General features: G+C 45.3%; 1 protein-coding gene across 1 annotated transcript in view; it reads left to right on the forward strand.

The window, feature by feature from the left end:
- Positions 1–19401, forward strand: part of ABTB2 (ankyrin repeat and BTB domain containing 2) — a 199749-nt gene that overhangs the window by 159842 nt on the left and 20506 nt on the right. Inside the window, exons 4-7 of the mRNA XM_006014664.3 lie at positions 8074–8226; positions 13686–13851; positions 18629–18718; positions 19187–19288. Of these exons, the coding sequence (XP_006014726.1) occupies positions 8074–8226; positions 13686–13851; positions 18629–18718; positions 19187–19288 (511 nt within the window). The remainder of the gene's footprint in view (positions 1–8073; positions 8227–13685; positions 13852–18628; positions 18719–19186; positions 19289–19401) is intronic.

Genomic DNA, 19401 nt, shown 5'->3' on the forward strand with positions numbered 1-19401 from the left:
AGCCTATAAGGATGCTGCGGGTTTTTTTTCCCAAGGTGGAGAACCTTGCATTTATCGGCGTTGAACACCATCAGATTCTCGTCCGCCCACTTGCTGAGCCTGTCCAGGTCAGCCTGGATAACCTGCCTGTTATCCAGGCTGACCTGGATAAAATTCCTCTTACTCCTGACTCTGTTGGTCCACGGTGCAAGTTGTGTGCAGTGGCTGAACACAGTGTTATTACTACAGAGTACCAAGGGACTTCAGGGCTCTATGAACTTGGTCCATAGAGCAACACTGGCTGTGCCTTTGATCGAATAAAACAACTAGGTAAGTGCGAGAAGAGCAGCTAAAATTTTGGTAGCAGCAAGAAGAGAACAAACTTTACAATGGCTCATATCCAGTGTGAGACCTTTGCTGTGCTGTGTTGGACACAGGGTGACCTGCTTCTCACCAAGCTGGGAGATTTTAAAGCCTTTGAAAATTCAGCTCAAATCAGGGAACCTTTTATTTTTTTGCACCAAACCCTTCACATTCAGAGCCTGCTAGCGTACACAGGCCATCTGTAATCTTGGCATCTACCAGCTTTTATAGCATGGAAATTTCTGCTTGGTGTGTTATTTCTGGTGTTGAGTCAATGGTATTTTACTGTTGTCTGAGCATTGCCTTGGGAAGTAGAGAGGCTATGTAATACGCTTACCAGGGCCTATCGCATAGATTGGGGTCACCTCCTGGCAGCTCACCAAGGCTGAAATGGAGGGCTTACAGATGGTGTTGACCTTGAAGTTCTCCATCCAGCAGCAGCATTGATCAGCCTTCCACATAGCCTTGCCCATTGCTAGAAGACTACTTTCTGACTTTCCTTTGCGCACAGAGATGATGGTGGATAATGATGCAAGGGATAGGATTTTTTTTTTTAAATGTGGGGAGTTTTTTTTGGAAAAGAGATTGAAGTCCTCTGCAATAGAGCATTTAACTAAGCCCCAGACTAACACAGCCACTTCCAGGGAAGAGAGTCAGTAGGTGCAACAGCCCTCAACCAGCCCTGTCAGTGCAAGTATTCTGTGTTTACTGACCTTCACATCACCCAAGAAAAGAATTCCACGTGTCCTGAGATTGGGCACTAGCTAAGTGGGCTGTGAAAATCTATCCAGATGTCAGGACAGCCTTCCTAGTGGTGAGATCCTACTGTGCTATCAGATAATTTTTCTGAAGGAAATCTCTGGAAGCCTAAAATTCAGTTCATTAAGATGATGGCAGGTTGGACAAAGTGCTTGAGAATGTACTGTTGCAAACATCCTTGCTCTGATTAAGCTGAGGAGACTGAATATGTGCTTGAATGGGTCCAGGAGTGTGTGGACACCTATCTGGGTGAGCCCAAGGGAATAAGTAGAGAGGGACAGTGGTACACTTCCTGTGTACTGACATCAGGGTGCCTCTGTGGAGGAGTGCACTTTACTATTGGCAAAATGGAAACAGATGGCACATTTTGTAGAGCAGAGTTATTCCCACTTGGACTGGATGTTCAAAGCCTTACACAGGGAGTTCCACTTGCAAATCCCATTATTTATAATGATTTCTAACAGGATTTGTGCTTCTTTCTTGTTCTCATCCTCCCCAGGCCTCTGTGCACCTCTTTGAAAATGCCTTTCATGGTCTCAGCTTTCATTAATATACCCAAATCATTTTATATCCCTCTATCATGTGTGGCTGTATGATCTGAGTCTTGTAAAGGGGGGGTTCCCTCTCTTCTCAGACCTGCAGTTCAAATGTTTGAATGGGAAAGAGCTCTTTGATAGCATGAATGAACTGAATTGGATTAAAAAATGGTGGTTTTAATTACAGTTGGCATTTCTGAGCCTAGTGTAGGGATGGCAGGCACCTTCAGGGGCAAACCAAACAAATCATCATTTGTCATGCTGGCCAGGTGAGAGCATGATGGCATATCAGAGCCCAAAAACCAGGTAGCTCTTTGTGCTAAGGTAGGGCTGTATATCCCCAGGGCTGTTTTGCATCTTACTGTACCTGTTACAATTAAAGGGTTCCTTCTGCTGCCTGCAGGGGTACTTGCTATGGGATAGTTTAAGGTGGCTGAAGTGATCAGCATTACTATTTATTATTTAATACATTTCATAGACATTAGGGCTGGAAGTGACCTCATAAGATATCAGGTCCAGCCCCCTTCCCAAGGGGCAGGAAGTCAGCTAGGGTCAAAGGACCCCAGCAAGATAAACATCCAAACTGTTCTTGAAAGTGTGCAGAGTAGGTGCTTGTACTACCTCTGGGGGGAGTCTGTTCCAGGCCTTGGGGGCTCGGACAGTAAAGAAGTTTTTCCTTATGTTCAGCCTAAAACAGTCTTGCATGAGTTTGTGACTATTGGACCTTGTCATCCCCTGGGGTGCCCTGGTGAATAGGTGTTCCCCCAGATCCTGATGCCCACCCCTTAATGTACTTATAGGCTGCCACCAAGTCATCCCTGAGCCTGCACTTTTTCAGGCTGAAGAGTCCCATAGCTTGCAGCCTCTCTTCATAAGGCCTGTTCTCTTGCCCTCTGATCATGCAAGTGGCTCTCCTTTGGACTGTTTCAAGCTTCTCCATGTCCTTCCTAAATTGTGGAGCCCAGAATTGGATGCAGTACTCCAGCTGCGGCCTCACCAAGGCTAAGTACAGTGGGAAGATGAAATCCTGGGTCTTGCTCGAGATGCATCAGTAGGTGCAAGCTAGAGTTTTGTTCACTTTGCCAGCTGCGGTATTGCACTGGTGGCTCATATTCGTCTTGTGCTCAATCATGACCCCTAAGTGTCTTTGGGTCATGGTGCTAGCAAGTGTAGTATGGCCGAGCCTATAAGTGTGATGTGGGTTTTTACTCCCAAGGTGGAGTACCTTGCATTTCTCTGGATTGAATGCCATCAGGTTTCCATCCACCCACCTTGCAAGCCTATCAAGGTCAGCCTGGATCACCAGCCTATCCTCAAGTGTGGAGATACTTCCCCAAAGTTTGGTGTCATCAGCAAACCGGTCCGGTTTTGGCCGGTCCAGTTTTGACACCAGTGTACAGATCGTTTATGAAGACATTAAAGAGTACAGGTCCAAGAACAGAGCCTTGGGGGACACCGCTAGTGACTGGGTGCCATGTTGATTCAATTCCGTCAACTACCACTCTCTGGGTCCGACCTCGGAGCCAGTTCCCCAGCCATCGGACTGTGGAGTGGTCAAGGCTGCAGTTGCCCAATTTTTTCATGAGGACATCTTGGGACACCAGGTCAAAGGCTTTTTTTAAAGTCCAAATATATGACATCAACCTCTTCCCTCTTGTCCAGGTGATACATTACCTGGTCATAGAAGGAAATGAGATTAGTCAAGCAAGACCTACCCGCAACAAACCCATGCTGGCTAGCCCTCAGAATGTTGCCTTCTGTGAGCCTGTCAAGGATGGTTTCTTTGATAATTTTTTCCAAAATCTTCCCAGGGATAGAGGTCAAATTGATTTGCCTATAGTTTCCCAGGTCTTCTTTCCTCCCTTTCTTGAAGATGGGTACCACTTTGGCTCTCTTCCTATCTTCAGGTACTTCACCCAAGCACCACGAGTTCTCGAATATCCTTGCCAGTGGCTGCGCTATGATGTCTGCGAGTTCCTTTAGCACTCTTGGGTGCAACTTATTCAGACCAGCTGATTTATGGGGGATGAGCCTCTCAAGATGCTCCCTCACATGGTCAAGGCAGGCTCTATAAAGGGCCTGAACCTATTCAGCCTCCACAAGCGAAGGCTGACAGGGTATCTGGTGGCCATTTACAAACTCACCAGGGGGGGATCAGCGAGAATTGGGGGAGGCTCTGTTCTCCTGGGCACCACCCAGGTTTACTAGGAATAATGGCTACAAATTGTTATAGAGAAGGTTCAGGCTGGACATCAGAAGACATTGCTTTACAGTTAGGGCTGCCACGCTCTGGAATGGGCTCCCAAGTGAGGTGGTGCTCTCTCCTACCTTGGGGGTCTTCAAGAGGCTGGACAGATATTTGGCTGGGGTGATATGACCCTAGCACCCATTCCTGCCCGGAGCAGGGGGTCAGACCTGATGATCTGTTTAAGTCCCTTCCTACCCTAAGTACTATGATACAAGATCCATGCCAGTGGTGGACATATATTATCGTCATCCCACATCATGTACGGCAAGGTGGTCCCTTTGGGCTCATGAAAAAACAACGCAAAGTAATCATTAAGCAGATTGGCTTTTTCCTGGGTGTCAGTAGTCAGCTGCCCCAGCTGGTTTAGCAGGGGTCCAATGTTGCCCTTGTTTTTTTTTTGTTTCCCCACATATCTGAAGAAGGACTTTTTATTGTCTTTGATTCATGTAGCCAGATGGAGTTCAGTTGCAGCTTTGGCTTTTCTAATTCACTCCCTGCAGGTGCAGACCAGTGTAGTATATTCCTCCTTGATGATGTTTCCTGTCCTCCATCCATTATACACCTCTCTTTTTAGACATAGGAGGTCCATGAGTTCCCTGTTGAGCCAAGGGGGTTGTTGAGCCCTTTTACCACCTTTCCTACAGGTGGGGATGGACTCCCCTTGTGCTTCTAGAATCGATTCCTTAAGGAGCAACCACTCATCATGAACTCCTCCTTCCTGTGAAATCAGGGCCTCTCAGGGCCTCAAGAACAAGCCTCCTGAGCTTATGAAAGTCAGCTTTCCTAAAGTCAAGGACTATACTGTATTGCTGGCTGACTTGCCAGCTTTGCAACGGATAGTGAAGATCAATTCATGGTCACTGTCACCCAGCTTCCCTTCAATTCTTAGATCACTGATTAGATCACCCCCTTTGGCCAGTTCCAGGTCCAGCAGCACCTTGCCTCTTGTCAGCCCATAAACTTCTTGGGACAGGCAGAACTCATCGATGCATGTAAGGAAGCTTTGTGACCAAACGGATCTGGCCGAGTGCTTATCCCATGAGATGTCCGGGTAGTTGAAGTCTCCCATGACGACCGTGCACTGAGAGCATGCAGCCTTGGCCAGTTCCCTGGCAAATTCTTGGTCAAGCACTTGTTCCTGGTTTGGAGGTCTGTAGTAGACTCCTACCATTGTATCCTCTTCACTACGTTCCCCTCATATTCTAACCCAAAGGGTCTCCAGTTGTCCTCCTTGGGTGCCAGTCTCAGTTTGTAGGGACGTGTAGCTCTCCTTCACATAGAGAGCTACACCCCCACCCCTGTTTTTGGCACGATCTCTCTTGTACAGGGTATAGCCATTTGTACAGGTATTCCAGCCATAGGAGAAGTCCCACCAGGTCTCCATGATCCCTATGAGATTGTAGTCATTTATGTTTAGCAGAAGGACCAGCTCCTCCTGTTTATTCCCCAAACTCCTAGCATTAGTGTACAGGCACATAAGCGTGCCATTGGAGGCCCTAGGCTTCCCTGTACTCCTGGAGAAGCTTTGTTCCTGGGCTGGGGCATCCTAACCTGCTGGTTTTGCGGTTGATGCTTGGTGAGCTTGCTCCAATGGTTGTCCAGGTGCAAGCTCACCAAGCATCAACTGCAAAACCAACAGGTTAGGATGCCCCAGCCCAGGAACAAAGCTTCTCCAGGAGTACAGGGATCCCCCGGCGAGCTTAGTTTAAAGCCCAGTCAAGCAAGTCAGCCATTCTGGCTGAGAAAATAATAATTTATAAATTATTGTTGCTACCTAGGCATTACAATTCATTACCATCACTTTAAAAGACATGAACTGGCGCTCCTGCACAGTAGCACCAATTACCATGTGTTAAGTTAGTACCTTTTATTACTGGTACTAAACTTAATGCACAGTAATTATGGTGCATTAATGCATGCGTAGATGTGCTCACACTGTGCTCTCCCAAAGTGACTTCAATTCTTCCCATTTTTCTTTTTCTCTTTTAAATCTAAAGTACTTGTGTTCTGTTTTCCTTTGAAAAAAGCTTACCCAAAGTGTTCAAATCAGCAGGTCCAGATGCTCTCCACCCTAGGGTGTTGAGGGAATTGGCAGGGGTTATCATGGGGCCCCTGGCACAGCTTTATGAGCACTTGTGGTGCTCTGGCCAGGTGCTGGATGACTGGAAGAAGGCCAGTGTGGTCCCCATTTTCAAAAAAGTGAGGAGGGAGGACCTGGGCAGCTATAGGCCTGTTAGTCTTACTTCGATCCCGGGGAAGCTCTTTGAGAAGATTATCAAGGAGCACATCTGTGGAGGGCCAGCAGCAGGGATGATGCTCAAGGGCAACCAGCATGGTTTCATTATGGGCAGGTCCTGTCAGACCAACCTGATTGCCTTCCACGATCAGGTCAGAAAAAATCATTGGATACAGGTGTTGTGGTGGATGTAGTCTTTCTGGACTTTGGGAAGGCCTTTGACACCGTCTCCCACCCCATTCTCATTAAAAAGCTAGGTGACTGTGGCAGTGATGCCTACACAGTCAGTTGGGTCACAAATTGGCTGAGGGGGTCGTACTCAGAGACTGGTGGTGGATGGGTCATATTTGACCTGGAAGGAAGTGGGCAGTGGAGTCCCCCAGGGCTCAGTCCTTGGGCCCGCACTATTCAATTTCTTTATTAGCAACTTGGACAACGGGGTGAAAAGCACCCTGTTTAAATTTGCAAACGACACCCAAGATTTGGGGTGAGGTGGGCACGCTAGGAGGGAAGGACAGATTACAACGAGACCTGGATAGGTTACAGGGGTGGGCAAATGAAAATAGGATGGGATTCAATACTGACAAGTGCAGGGTGCTGCACTTAGGCAGTAGGAACCAGCAGCATACCTATAGGCTGGGGGACTTCCTTCTCGAAAGCACGGTGGCAGAAAGAGATCTTGGAGTCATTACTGACCCCAAGATGAACATGGGCCTACAATGCGAGGACATGGTCAGTAGGGCTAACCGTACCTTGTCGTGCATCCAAAGATGCATCATGAGCAGGTCCAAGGAGGTGATCCTCCCCCTCTATGCGACACTGGTCAGGCCACAGCTGGAGTACTGCGTCCAGTTCTGGGCGCCGCACTTCAGGAGAGATGTGGACAGCATTGAGAGGTCCAAAGGAGGGCCACTCACATGATCCAGGGACAGCAGGCAGACCCTATGAAGAGAGGCTACGGGACCTTAACCTGTTCAGCCTTCGCAAGAGAAGGCTGAGGGGGGACCTGGTGGCCATCTATAAACTTACTAGGGGGGACCTTGTTCCCCCGAGCGCCTCCCGGAGTAACAAGGAATAATGGCCATAAGTTGTTAGAGAGTGGGTTTAGACTAGACATTAGAAGGCACTACTTCACAGTCAGGGCAGCTGGGATCTGGAACCAACTTCCAAGGGAAGTGGTGCTGGCTCCTACCTTGGGGGTCTTTAAGAGGAGTCTTGACATTTACCTAGCTGCGGTCATTAGATCTACAAGGTCCCTTCTGACCCTACGTTTATGAATCTATGAAAACATATCTCTAGCATTACTATAGAAATCTAGAGAGACAACTGTGTCAAAATGTAGGCATGGGCTTCAAGTATGCAAGACTGAGTGAGAAGAATCACCGATATTGAAAGTACAATGCAAATGTCAAGGGAAGAACTGAATAAGCTTGGCTAATTGGGGTTTTAAATGATCATAGGTATTTTCAATGTCATTTTAATAAATCCAGGTGCTAGAGACACCAGAGGCAAGTACTATATAAAAAGCATACAAGGTGCTGGAAGTAGAACCCTTCAGCTCCAAGAACCCAGGCCACTACAACTTCCCCTATAGCTAATAGCAGCAGCAGGGAGGATAAAGTAGCCCATTATCCTTTCTGTGAGCCAGGCTCCAGAAGGCAACATCCTTCACACAGTCGCTCACAACATATTCCCATTTGAATAAAACAGTAGTTCAGGTTAGCAGGGTTGAGCTGTCAAAGCTAACATCCCACCTGCAGTTCCTTCTGCCTGTCAAACTATCGGTCAGTCTGGCTCAGCTAATCAGACTGAGCATGCCTCTGAAGGAGGAGTGTTGTCCTGGATTGTTTCCCAGCCTTTGTGTCCAGGAAACAATGAAGTATATTTTTCCCCTGCAGTACAAGATAACAAGCTGGTGTTAACTGTAACAGGTTTCTTCGCTCTTTGCACAGGCCCTTCATGCTTCTGCCCCCGCTGATGGAGTGGATGCGTGTGGCCATCACCTACGCTGAGCACCGGCGCAGTCTAACTGTGGACAGTGATGATATCAGGCAGACAGCCAGGCTGCTCTTACCGGGATTGGACTGCGAGCCGCGGCAGCTAAAGTACGTGGGCACATTATTACAATCAGTTATAACACTAGGGACACTTTGGCTTTCTGTAACACCTTCCATCCTAGGAGGACTTCAAAGTGCTTTATAAATATCATTGAGGCCTTTGGGCTAAAGAAGATTTAGCTTGATTTTTACAGATGAGGCACAAAGAGACTGTGACTTTCCCTAGGTTACCCATGAAATCTATAGCAGACAGGCTTGGAATACAAGCATCCTGTCTCCTGGGCACAAGCACAAAGTCGTTCTTCATTTCTTAAGCTATCCTAGTGATGAGCCTTATAAATACCTTCTAAAGATACAGAGACATCCCCTCGCAGGGACTTCCTGCAGATGTAACCAGGTTTGCTAGCACTCCCTCCTGCTTCACTCCTGTTCCTGTTCTGCTAGGTTCACTGATTCTGATACTGTGCAGCTGTTTTTTGGGTACCACAAGCCCTAGCTAGAAATTTTCATGTGAGCACAAGCTGACTAGTTCCTCCTCAGATTGACCCATTTAATTACCTATGAGTTTGCAATGGGCACATTAGTAGCCATAGATAATACGTAATATTTTAACATAGTCTGTAAGGAGTTGTTTCTTGTAGGGATTTTGTGTGTGAAGGAGGGAAGTACTGCAGTTGGGAGCGGGGGTGTGATGCTTTAAGTAACAACTAGGTTCTGTCCTGGACTCTTTCCACTGGTTTTCCCTGGGGTCTTGGAGAAATCATGGTTTCATGACTCAGTTTCCCCATTTTTAAATTAGAAGATAATATTTAGCAACCTTAAAATATAATGCAAACCTGGACTAAATAATATCTGGAAAAGGCTTTTTTTTTGTTCCCAGATGGACTGAACTGCAGAAGGGCAAATTATTGTCATTTTCTTCAGCAAGTTTCACGGATTTCCTTTCAGTCTTTCTTCTGGATTGAGCGTAATGTTGAAAGCTCTGTCCAAGACCTCCCACTTCAAAGCCATTCTGTTTACTCTTAATCTCCACTCTGTTTTTTGTGATTTGGGGATTAGTACGTGGGACACAGATGGTTCCTTAATTTCTAGATTATATTTAACAGAAAGAGGAAAGCCTGTTTTCAGGTTCTATAAAGAATTCAGTTGAAATAAGTTAAAGGGAGATCCCTAGATAAAAACTTTGTGGAGATAAAGTTAAGACTGCAACTGTACACTAATAATTTAAGGTTAAAAGCCTTAACATTGTAATTATCAAACAAACCCATCATTAGCAACCCATGCAATTCAAAGAAGATTAAATATGAATTGAAGGAAGAGGACCCGGGGTTTCTGCCGCGGCAGGAATGTAATCCCTTTAGATTGTTTGTTAAGAAGGATGCTTCACAACTGAAGGAATGAGAAGGCACTTGATGGAATTTCCTATCCAGACTGTTCTTACTACTGGGGAAAAGAAAAATCTGCAAGAAAAACTTGGCCCTCTTCCTTCTCACACCCACTATGCTCCCCTGCCCTTTACCAAACCTGTCCTATGCAAGGACTTACATCTTTGCTTTCCTTTTTTCATGTCCTCATGACAAGATATTTTGCAGAATTTGCAGGTTTGGTAGAATCTGACAGGACTATGCCGTGAGTGCTTCTGCTATGGCAGGGATGGGCAAAATACAACTCACGGGCTGGATCCAGCCCACCAAGGGATTTTATTCAGCCCACTGGTGCAGGTGCAGGTGCAGGGGGCAGCCTGAGCTCTGGCACCGGTCCCGCTGCCCCCGGGTGCACAGCAGGACTGGGGCAATTCAGCAGCCAGACTCAGCTTCCTGGCAGCCCCAATAGCGGCAGCTCCTTCCAGTTGCTGGCGCTGCGAGACCTATCCCTGCAGCCAAGGCACCCTGGCCTATCCACCCCACAACCCCTGCTGGGGAGACCAGATGGAGTAGGCAGGTGAGGTCTCTATGGAGACTGGCCAGGACCCCTGCAGGCAAGGCATGCTTGGCTGGGTGGAGGGGATGGGGCTGCAGGTGGGAAGCAGGGTGGGCAGGTGGGACTGTGTTAGGGACTGGGATTGTGGGGTGGGTTAAAGCCACTATCTGCTCCCCACACATCCCTGTGACAAGCGCCAGTTCCACAGGTAGGGGCTTCGGGGAATGGATCGCAGCTCTGCCCCAGACCCTGGCCACGCACTGCCACTGCCCCACGATCCCGGCCCCAATCATGCCCCTGCTCTGTCTGATTAGCTGAGCCAGACTGACCGATAGTTTGACAGGCTCCCAGCCCACCCGCAGCACCATCTCATCCACCCAGCTGAGCACACCCTGCTCACAGGGGTCTTAGGCCTCTCTCCGTGGAGACCCTGCCCACTCACCTGCAAGCTCCTGCAGTGGTGGGTGTAGGTTGGACAGGCCAGGGCTGGATGGGATAAATTCTCTCTCCCCTAACCCAGCCCACCAAAATATATGAAATGGCCCTCCACCCCAAATCATTGCCCATCCCTGTGCTATAGTCTTGAACTTCTAAACTCTGGGCTGTTAATCCTGCACCTTAGCAGCCATGCCACCCCAACCCACAAGGGCTTAGGTGATGCACTATAAATCATTCTATATAACCAAGGCACCCTGTGCTTTAAAGCAAAGCACATAGTGTTTGCAGTACAAGACAGAACTCATGAAACAGATGTGAGCTTCAGAAACTGTCCTAGTCCCCCGTTGTAAAGCTTTATTCCCAGAGGCCTAAAGATTTACTACGATGGGGTTTTCTCAGGCCAGACATATTGTCTCTGCTGCATGAAAGATTTAACAAAACAAAACAAAAAAAGAATTACAAAGAAAGAAATGTGCCTTTTATGCTGCTCCTTTCTCATTAAAAGGCAGCAATTGGACTTACTGGTTAGAGCAGGGACATTCAATCCCAACTTTCGCTCAGAAGCTACATATGCAGTCAGTATTAACTGGACCAGCAGGCATTGGGGGAGTCCCTGTTCCCCCGAGCACTACCAGGAGTGACTAGAAATAATGGTCACAAGCTGGCAGAGGGTAGATTCAGACTAGACATTAGAAGGCACTACTTCACAGTCAGGGCGGCTAGGATCTGGAACCAACTTCCAAGAGAAGTGGTGCTGGCTCCTACCCTGGGGGTCTTTAAGAGGAGGTTAGACGAACACCTCGCTGGGGTTGTTTGACCCCAGTACTATTTCCTGCCATGGCAGGGGGTCAGACTTGATGATCTGCTCAGATCCCTTCCGACCCTACCAACTATGAAACTATATATGGCCCTACATGAACTGTGGCAAACACTCCAGTTCAAAAAAACCTTTGCTACATTAGTTAACATTGAGAGAGAGAGAGCGCACAAATATTGCATATTCATTAGTACAGAAAACATGTACCCAATACATACTCTAAAAAAAAGCGGTGACGTTAAGCTGAAGAGCTGCAGTCTAACTATTGTTAGGTTAGAGCAAATGGCAGGGAGGGACCCATAACTCTTGGGTGCGGTTCCCAAATCTATCCTTAACTCTCTGTGAGCTGTAGCAAGTTACAACTGCTCTGTCACATCGCCTTATTTACAAAGGTAGATGACAGTCCCATTTCACAGTATCAGCTAGTGTTTGTTGAGATCCTTGGATGAAAGGCAGTTCCGAAGGGCAAAGTGTTGTTATGACTTTTGTCCTGAAGCTCAGACTTATTTATTTACCCGATAAAAAATCCTTAGACAAATAGCCCTTTACAGATCTCACTGTGTGACAGTGGTTAAACATTTTTGATCTAGTGCTCTCAAAGTATTATTTCAAACTGATCTATAAACATCTTCATTACTCTGCCTGACCCTACCTGCTAAGCATGGACATAAACAGAGGGAGATTGAGAAGGCCTGTGACCATGAGTAGAGCTCTGCTAAAGATTTAAAGGGACACCATTCACTTAAATACTGCACCAAATACCTAAGATTACTGTAACTAGTGATTGTCAGCCAAGGTGGTGAGATCCTTTAAAGGGTGCTGTGGGGTGCTGCACAATATTAACACTGTTAGGTGTGCAAACACTTGCACATGATTTACAAGGTAAACCCAGAGATTTAAAATAGGAATCCAGAGGATCAAAAACATTTTGACCTGTTGTGGGTTTTCTGAGTTCTTTGCAACAGAAAAAAATTATCACTCATTTTTTTTCCATAGTCAAAAATGAATGAAAGGGAAGAGTTGGCATTTTCCAAGGGGTGCCTTAAGTTTCATGAGGGGTACCTAAAATCTAATGAGGGATGCCTTGATTTTATCAAGGGGTGTCTTGAGTATGAAAAAGGTTGAGAACCGCTGATCCAACTACTCTGTTGTCTCAGGCAGCTTTTGAAGGCATCCTGTCTTAAATCATAATAGTCTCCCTGTTTTGTTCCTATTTGATTCCTCATCGGCTTACCTCCTGCTTGTCGTCATGGAAGTCCTTGTTTGATAGTTGGCTGTGATGCTGCGCTGGCCTCCCAGTGAGATTGGCCACCAGACTGTAGGGACATTTTGCTAACTGGGCAAGTCTGCTGTGACATCTGGTCACCATTTGTCATCAACCTTACGCAAGCCCATTGCAAGGTCACAAGCATGAAAAGTGACTATACAAGTTGGATACCTTGAGTGAGCTCCATGCAGAGCCACCTAAGTAAAGTGATGAGTGTATTGTTTATCCAGCAGGCCACACCGAGTTTTCAGAGGAGGTTAATATGTTGGAAGAGTCTCATTTTTCAAAGGAACTTGGCAGCCGAGTACTGCACCAGCTGGGAGTTTGCACAAGAGCCCATGTTAAGCCAGTCTGCCAGTAAAAAAGGCAGCAAATTCATCCTGAAATAACAAAGTGGGGGTGACTATGTCAAGGCCCAACTGAGATGGGAAATGCCTACAACTTGGCATTGCTTCTTTAGTGCAGGAGAGACACTTCCAGGTTCAGAATCCAGATGTCTCTCAAAAGACAAGCAGAGGATTTACAGTAAGTTCTGAGCTCCTTCTAAATAAAATAGGACCATTTTGGCAGCCATCAAGAGAACAAGAATGAAAAGAAAGGAACCTCTTAAAAATATAGATCCCCTTGGTATGTTTTATTGAAGTGAACTAGAGAATATTGTATCACCTAAAAGTGGGTATGGGCAATATACATTATAATGGAGGCTAAAAAATTTATGGGGATAAGATGATAAACACCCTGCATCATAGCCAAATTCTTCCTTGGGAATACAAGCTATGATCTTACATAGAACCATAATGATTTTCAGTCAAAGAGCTATAGTCATAATTTTATTTCTGCGTTGTTTCTGCCTCCTCTTTCTGTCTTCCTCTGAATGTGATTTCATAATAATCCGATACACTATAATTATATATCAAGTAAAAACACTTCTGGAAGAGTAAAATAGAAAATCCAAATAATGAAATGGAAAGCCATATTGAAATGCTGTAATATCACTAATTACTTATTTTAAATCTAAATACTTCAAAACCTATGGCTGCACCTTTTGGCCTTTGTCTTCTACAGGCCTGAATGCTGTTTTAGTTCCTTCCGAAGACTGGATGCTAAGGCTGCCACTGAAAAATTCCAGCAGGACCTGGGTTTCCGAATGTTAAACTGTGGAAGGACGGATCTCATTAACCAAGCTATAGTAGCTCTGGGACCTGATGGGGTTAACACAATGGATGATCAGGTATGGCAGAAGACCCAGCAAAGTTTCCTTTGCGTGAGCAGATTAGATAATGTTTTTCCTATGTAGCCAAACCAGTGAAGGGTATTGGGTATATTTTTTCTGTCAGAACCTTTTTTAAGTTCTGGCTTAGGCTTTAACTCTGAAAATATGTTTATCACAAGCAGCTTCTGTAATCTTTTGGGTGAATTGATATATATCACTTGGGATGCAATTTTCATCCCCTTTATGACATGTCTCAGGCAGAAATGGAGGCATAATGACAGGAAGGCTAGATTTTGTCTTATACCTAAGTACTTGGAGTGTCAACATCCCTAAGTATTTTCTGTCCGTGACTTTCACTTAGAATCGTAGAAAAGTAGGGGTGGAAGGGACTTCAGATGGTCTTCTAGTTCAGTGGTTCTCAACCTTTTTTGTACCAGGACCCATTTGTAAACATCAGTGGCCAGTCCTGACCCAGTGCCCCTCAGTGTGTGGGGCAGGGGGTGTGTGTGTGGGGGAGGGGAGCCCCCAAGCAGCCCCTTGCAACTCTGCCAGCCTGCAAGAGAAAAGCCAGAGTTTCCCATGTTTTTCTTTAAAGGAGAATCCAGTTTTTAAAGTTTGTTAATCCATTTTTAAAGTTTGTTCACAACCCTTTCATATATTCTTGCCACCCACTTTTGGGTTGCGCCCCATGGATTGAGAAACACTGTTCTAGTTCAATCCCCTGCTCAAGGCAAGATCGTTTTTATCTAAACCATCCTATACAGTGCTTATCTAACCTGTTCTTAAAACTGTTTGTACAACCCTCTCACACAATTACCAGGCACAATGCCCCAAAGCATCAAGAACACCCTAACCTAACAAAGCAGGAGACTGAGGGCACTGCCCATGTCCTGTTGCTCCAGCACAAATCCAATCCAGGTCAGTGATGAATGACCAAAAGGCACTGTCATCTGATAGCTTTCAGGTGCTCTGTATGTTCTTAATGGGATGCTCTCAGTTTAGTTCCCAGTGGTCTTGCAGGCACATCACAGATAATGACCTTGTTGGAAGCTATAACAGGCAAAAAATGTCTCTGTCTTCTCAGATCTGGACAGCTGCATTTAGATCAGATAATTTGGGAAGACTTTTACTACTACAGCTCCAGCTGCCTCTGTCCCTTGTGTGGGCTTCCTTCTCCAGGGTATTTTCCCCTGCACGGAATTCCTTTGTAATTTTAAGAGTGATGTTGTAGGCATGATGGTCCAGAAATTATGAAAGAGGCGTGGAAGGACTTGTTGGGGTGACATCTTTTATTGGACCAACTATGTATTTGGGACAGCATTAGATGAGGTTTCAAATGCAAGGCATTCTTCATCAGGAGACTACCTCTATTTGTCAGGAGACCTGATGAAGAGTACCTTACATTCATAAGCTTGTCTAACTTTATTCCAAGTACATAGTTGGTCCAATAAAAGATATCACCCTAAGAAATCCTTGCCTTCTTAATTTTAAATAGTTCTTTCAGATGGCAATATAGCAGATGAGGTAGTGAGTAGGAGCTGCCACTGGTCAAAGACTGTAGGACAATTCATAGAATCAGAGAAGTTTTTTAACATATTGCAGAGTGTCTATAGGGATAGATATGATTATGGTATGGTGGACTAAATTATGATATTGATGCAGCTGCAAAAATACACTCCCATTCGTCTTTAAAAAATTGTGTACAAACAAGCATATCCATGCAAATTGGCTGGACAGAGCCAGTCTATTAGGTGTGCAATTATCTGATGCATATATGCAAATACAAAGGATCTTATGGGTAAAGTGGCAATAGGCTTACTCTTGTGGAACAGCCTGGAAGATGATGAATGCCCCTGTTAAAGCTGTACAGATGGTTCCAGTATGTTTAGTTTCACAAGATCTGCCACTTGTTTTCTTCCTTACATTTTTGTGGTTGCAGGGCATGAAGCCTAGAGGACTTTTGTTCTTTCAAAGCAGATCTTTGATATTGTTGCCTGTGATATTTTGTTCAGTGACCTGCTGAAATTTGTATCCTCGCACCAAAGAAATCATAGCCCAGTCCTACTGCTCTTGACTGAGGTTTTTTCTTTTTGCTTCAGCCAGCCAGAGGGCTGGGGGTTGTTTTTCAGTCAGGCTCCATGCTTTGAAAGGTTTTGCTGACAAGCCAAGGTTTAAGACTTTTTGCTGTCACCTATTTACAGTCTTGTTATCAACCTCTTGATGTCATAATGTTGACAATCCTGTTTGAGGATGTCATTAAACAAGACTGATGCGTGTATGTAACCCTGTGCTTGTGTTTACTTTGTGCACTCATTGGTCCCTGTTCTCCTCCAGTCCAGCGTTCTGGTGTTTTCACTGGCCTCAGAGGACTGGAGGAGTTTACCTAAGGAAAAGGCACTGTTTTGGGATTAGTTATTTTCCCACCCCCCACTGGTGCTGAGGATTGCTGCTTCTGTTGCACTGCCAGCAAAAGGAGCAGGGGAGGGCAGGGCAGGGAATCAAAACCTTGGGTATACAAGTGGTTGGTGCCTCTTTTTTTATAATAGGAGATATGGAAAACTGGCTTAGCCTGGAAACAGAACCTAGATCTACTTGACAAAAGTGGAATGCTAACCACAGCCAACTGGCAAACCCAGTTGATCTGTTCTATTTAATTTCCTATAGCCAGGATTGATCTTTATTAAAATGCTACACAAAGCAGGGTTCTGAGCCATGACAGGCAGGTGTGATAAGACACACCTGGGCACACAAGCTGGCAAAATTTTATGGTAAATCCTGCCAAACATATGGAGCCCTTAAGACTTAAGTTAAGGCCCAGCTTCAGATCCAGGTTCATATTTTGATCAACCCCACAGTTTAAAGCTGTTTGGGATCTGAGCTGTTTCCTCAGAGCCATTTCTAGTTGCAGAACCAGTGCTCAGAACAAGTCTTCTAGGAGGTCAGGGCACAGCCCTGAGATGATTTCTGGTATCATTATGCATCACTCAGTGGTTTCAAGTGGTTTTGTGAAAAAACAGACAAAACTCAGTGGTTTCATCTGAGTCTTGTTTGGCGTTTTTGGTGATTGTCTAGACTTCAGATACAGAGTAAAACTTGCAGGACAGCAAACATAAATAGAAAGATTGGTTTGTGTGAATTGTCTAGTATTACAGCCTTGTATTTGGCAGTGTCTTGGAAGTGGGGAGAGGCCTAAACCTACTCTGCACTTTTACACTCTAAATCCACAAGTGAGTTCAACACTTCTGCAGAGGGCCTAAGCCAGAAACGAATCCCAGCTGCAAACATTCCCTGTGAAACACAGAAGACTCCAATCCAGATCAGAGAGCACTTAGACTCTTACGGCTCTCTATACATGTGCTCAAGGGCATGGGAAAGGGAGGGGCGCAATTTAATTAGTGTGGTTTCTGGACAGCCGCTCTAATTAAAATGTTTCACCGTCATGTGTGTTAAGCCTCTGTGCATTTAAAAATGGCCACAGGATGCTTTATCTAGCCCCAGCGATGCTGGAGCGTTATAATTCGAACACTACATCGAGTCTGCTCCGTCGCATTCGAGCAGCCTGAGTTTCTCAGAAAAAAGCTCAGGCAGATCTAAAATCGCTATCTGGGGTACCAGTTTGAGATATGAATTAGGTCTGTTTCTAATGATGAGCCTAGAGTATCTACACTTAGTGGCAGAAATGCTACCCGTGAAAAATTCAATCTTTAAAAAAAAACAGTATGAAAAAGGGGAGCAAATCTGAGATGCGAGCACAAGGCAATTCATCATGGAAACATTTTGACTATTTCACTCCTGGGCTTGGCTATTCCTGGAGTGATCTTTTTATACTAGTATATAGAGCCCATCTCTCTCATAATTAATCTCTGACTATTCACGGTTTACTGTTTAAACAGAGAAAAAATGTGGGAGACAGATTTATGGAGTAGGACTATCCTGTCACTGTTTGCGTTAACAAACAGCACTATAGCAGCATACTCAGCATTTGCCAAGTAAACTCATCTGTGTTTATTTGTATTAATTTCTGCTTTTTGAGCATCTGGCCATCAAGTATCCACAAACTATCAGACAGTGAAAGACTCGTACCAGTATGAGTCTTTTCTGTACCTCAGGACTGGGCCTATCTCTAAATTAAGGCTCCAGGCTTGTGGACGTTACAAAGATTAAGATTTTTAAATGATTCTTTGAAAACTATTGCAAGTTCTTCTCGTGTTTATTTGGTCTTATACTCTAACCAGCAAGTAAAACACTTTAACCCCACATCTTAGGGCAGTGATTCTCAGCCAGGGTCCTGGGGCACCCTGGGATGTGTCCAGATCTTTTGAAGGGTGCCCTGAGGTATGATGGGATAAATGAGGTGTTTGGCAATTTGCAGATAAGTCAAGCAGATAAATGCAGGCTTAGACTTTTCCCTGCCTGAATGATCCCCTATCCCCACTGCCAGGCTCCTCTGCAAGGAAATAAGCACTTTAATCTATAAATTAGTTTTTGAAAGTAGGTACCACTCAATTCACCAAAGTGATGGAGAGGTCCATTGAGTCCAGTGAGGGATGCCTTGAGTCCAAAAAGATTGAGAACCACTGTATTAGGGCATATCACTTTCTCATTTCAGTGACTGGATTTTCCTTCAAGACACAGAAATCACACAAATTGTGTGTATAGGTATGCTGCATGCATGCACACATATTGCAGGGACAAATTCATTCAAATAAAATCTAAACTCAAAGCATCAATGGCAAATGGAGTTCGTTCTGTTAGATGTAGAGATAAAAGCTAACTCTTTGTCTCCTTACTGAAGGGAATGACCCCACTAATGTATGCCTGTGCTGCTGGAGATGAAGCCATGGTCCAGATGCTGATAGATGCTGGAGCAAATTTGGACATACCAGTAAGTAAAAGCCAAACCCAAGAAAAATGCATGAGGCTCTGCGAGAGCGGTTATGAAATCTCTCCTAGCAACTGAAGACTTCTGCTTCCAGAGCTTGTACAACAGATTCAAAGAAAGGCTTTCTTTTCAGAAGCCATTGTTTCAAGGACTTGAGAGAAATAAAGCTTAAAGCCTCTTTGAGCACTCAAGGCCTTAAATATTGATTGACATTGGCAAAGGTAATGGGGACAGAGGGAGTAAAAGGGCCTCCCTTCTGAAAGAGCTGCCACTAAAGGAAACCAGTCGGCCCATTAGAGAAGCCCAGGGGATGGAATCCAATGATTAGTACTGGCGGTGCTCTGTGAATGGTGTCAGCCTGTCACTCCCAGGGGCTGTCATTTACCAGGGAAAGTTACAGGAGAATCTAATAATTATGGGACAGGGACAGGGATTGCAACAGTTCATAACTGCCCTTTTTTTTTTCCCCAGGTCCCTAGTAGCTCTCCCCGATATCCTTCAGTCCATCCTGACAGCCGGCACTGGACTGCGCTTACCTTTGCTGTACTACATGGACACATCTCTGTAGTTCAGGTAAGCAGAGGAGATTCATGGTTGTCAGGAATCTCCAAAAATAGACAGTGAAAGACTGGGATATGGCATAATACTCTGAGCATAGGACAGACCCACACTCTTGTGGCTTATAA

This window comes from Alligator sinensis, unplaced genomic scaffold (assembly GCF_000455745.1).
Source record: "Alligator sinensis unplaced genomic scaffold, ASM45574v1 scaffold442_1, whole genome shotgun sequence".
NCBI classification, from domain to species: Eukaryota; Metazoa; Chordata; order Crocodylia; family Alligatoridae; genus Alligator; species Alligator sinensis.